This window comes from Frankliniella occidentalis, unplaced genomic scaffold (assembly GCF_000697945.3).
Source record: "Frankliniella occidentalis isolate FOCC.00 unplaced genomic scaffold, Focc_3.1 Scaffold7, whole genome shotgun sequence".
In the NCBI taxonomy this organism is placed as follows: domain Eukaryota; kingdom Metazoa; phylum Arthropoda; class Insecta; order Thysanoptera; family Thripidae; genus Frankliniella; species Frankliniella occidentalis.
Genome location: NW_026267137.1, coordinates 2,321,351 through 2,324,271, shown reverse-complemented (window position 1 = coordinate 2,324,271; position 2,921 = coordinate 2,321,351). Strand labels below are relative to the sequence as shown.

Genomic DNA, 2,921 nt, shown 5'->3' with positions numbered 1-2,921 from the left:
CAGCCACCATGCCTCCTCCCTCAACTCCTACTCCCTCTAGCACTGATGTATCGACTGTTGACGACTCACCCAGCACGACCATTTCTCTGGGCGCACAGAGCTTGATGCCAGCGGACCACCTCGGCGTCGATGACAACAGCCCGATGACGACCACATTGAGCACGCCGCAGATCAAAGGCAGGGCCCTGGATCTGACTGAAGAGACCACCACGGAAGCTTCCACCTCGAGCACCACGCCTCCCACCACCACGAGCACCACGCCACCCACCACAACAAGCTCTACCACAATAGCTACGACTTCAACGACAACGAAGAAGCCCGCGCCGACCACTAAGAAGCCCGCTCCTAACAAGAAACCAGCGACGCCCAGACCAACCACCAAGAAGCCTCCGGCGACGACCCGCAAGCCCACGCCTAAGCCAAAGGCGACGACAAAGAAGCCTCCGGTCACGACGAAAAAACCTGGGGTTACAACAACCAAGCAACCCACTACGAGCACAAGCACTACAACCACAACTACGACCACATCGGCTGCGCCACCAGAGACCACCACGGAGGTGATGTACTTTACAAACGCGCCTGTGACTGAGATCGTAGAGAGGGCGCTCGTTAGGGGCGTAGAGGCTGCCCCTGGGTCTACGACACCCATGGCAGAGACGGTTTCTGTAAATGAGACCAGTTTAATGAGTTCTATTAGTCCAGAGCCCACTGCTACATCACCTAGTAGTACTTTGGATACCGCTGAGGTTGCAAGTACAAGAACTTCCAGTATCTCCGAAGAACCAAGTGTAAGCACCTCTACCGAGGCCACGACCTCCCCTCTTATCACAACTTCCGTGGCTACGACGACGACGACAACAGTCAAGCCAAAGACCACTACTAAGAGGCCTAACACGACAAAGAAGCCAAAGCCAACAACGAGAAAACCTGCGACAACCCGTAGGCCAACAACAAAGAAACCAAAGCCGAAACCTACTACTAAGAAACCCACTACAACCACAAGGAAACCAAGCACCACTTCTACCACCATGACCACAAGTACGACTACCACAGAGATGCCCACAACAATGGATAGTCCAGAGGAGATAACGACAGTATCAAGTGTTGCTACGAGTACAACTATTAGTACTTCTAGTACTACTCCGTCCTCAACCACAAGTACTACACCGTCCACAACCACAAGTACTACACCGTCCACAACCACAAGTACTACACCGTCTACAACCACAAGTACTACACCGTCCACAACAAGTACTACTCCGTCGACAAGTACTAAACCACCCACAACAAGTACTACCCCGCCCACAACAAGAAGTACCCTGCCGCCTACCACAGCTAGTACCCCGTCCACAACAACCACCTCAAGTTCTACCCCAACGTCGACCACTGAAGACGATGGCCTTGGTGTGGACTTATCAGTTTTGACTGATGCTCCCGTTAACGATCTAATGGTGAGGGCTCGTATTGCCGAGGTCAGTGCCGAAACAACACTGCCGCTGCCCTCCTCAACAATCTCGTCTTCTACAACGGCGTCTACGACCGCGGCGCCTACGACGACAACGGCTCGCAAGCCGACAACGACCACCAGAAAACCGAAAGCGACTACCAAGAAGCCAAACAATGGCACAACCCGGCGGCCAGCATCTCGGGGAAACACGACGAAAAAGCCGCCATCGAAACCAAAACCTACCACCAGAAAGCCGGCCACAACCAAGAAGCCAATGGTGACAACGGTGAAGCCGATGGTGACAACGGCGAAGCCAATGACGACATCAAATGCGCCAACCACAGTCACCGCGTCCACTCCGGAAACCATGACGACAACCTCTGAGGGTGTGGCGGAGGCTCCCGTTGTCAGCACGGCGCGTCCCATGTTCTTCAGGCCTGCCCAGGGGCGCGCTTTGTCTGACGACGAGTACGTCCCCCGCTTCCAGATGCGCCTTACCGTCGCCCCGAAGGGATTCATGTTTGACACTACACCGACTTCTGGCTCGGAGTCCACGACTTCGCCAAGCTCACTGTTGGCGGAAAAATCGCCTACGTCAACGAAGTCCTCTTCAACTACTGTAGGCTCGTCGACGACTGAGTCGTCCTCCGATAAGGACTTTGTTGTCTTTGGCATCTATCCTAATAACACCGTCGTGCGGAAGAACCCCAACGCGGAGGACATATACATGTCGCCCTTCGTCGTCTTTGGCATTTATCCCAACAACACCATTGTACGCAAGTTCCCTAACGGGACCGTGGTCCCAGAAGGCATCGCCCAGGCTAATGAGATCTCCAAGGACGAGATCGCCGAGTTTGAGGAGCTTGGTCTCCTTCGAAGCACCTCCACCCAAACACCCCCACAAGCACCCTCGCCATCAACGGTATTCCTTTGATTTCTATGCCGCTCCATGTTGCATGGCTTTTGTACATATTAATTTCGATCTTCAGCACGAGTTTTGTTTCAAATAGAACTGATTGCAAGTGGTGTGTGGTGTGAATTAGTGTACATTGCGTGGGTGTATAGTTTTGTGATTGCTACAAAGTTCACCAATGAATAAACTTGGTATGTTAACATTTTTTTTAGGTCGGTCGGTGCATGATGTCGCCAGAATTTTTCATATAAAATATTTAGCATGTGTTAGACACTAATTTCATGACTTTGTTTTGTATGAATCTTGTAAGAATTTTTATATACGCATGTAAAATCTGTGGAAGGGTCGCCTTTATTATTGAATGGGTGTTATGATGCCTAAACTGGAATGTGGGCAGGTTTATTCAATTGTGCCGAAGATGGTTAATGGTGTAAAGTATACCCAGTTAATGGAAAATGAGTCTTAACTAAATTTGTTTCTTTCTTCTCGTAGGTTGCTACAACTACTGCGCGGCCGTCTGAAGATTTGAATTCTGTCCTTGGAAATACGGTACGTTCTGCT

At 51.1% G+C, this 2,921-nt stretch overlaps 1 protein-coding gene across 1 annotated transcript in view; it reads left to right on the top strand.

Annotated features, from left to right (window-relative positions):
- Positions 1–2,921, top strand: part of LOC113206630 (mucin-2-like) — a 50,086-nt gene that overhangs the window by 44,741 nt on the left and 2,424 nt on the right. The window contains exons 12-13 of the mRNA XM_052273348.1: positions 99–2,369; positions 2,853–2,909. Of these exons, the coding sequence (XP_052129308.1) occupies positions 99–2,369; positions 2,853–2,909 (2,328 nt within the window). The remainder of the gene's footprint in view (positions 1–98; positions 2,370–2,852; positions 2,910–2,921) is intronic.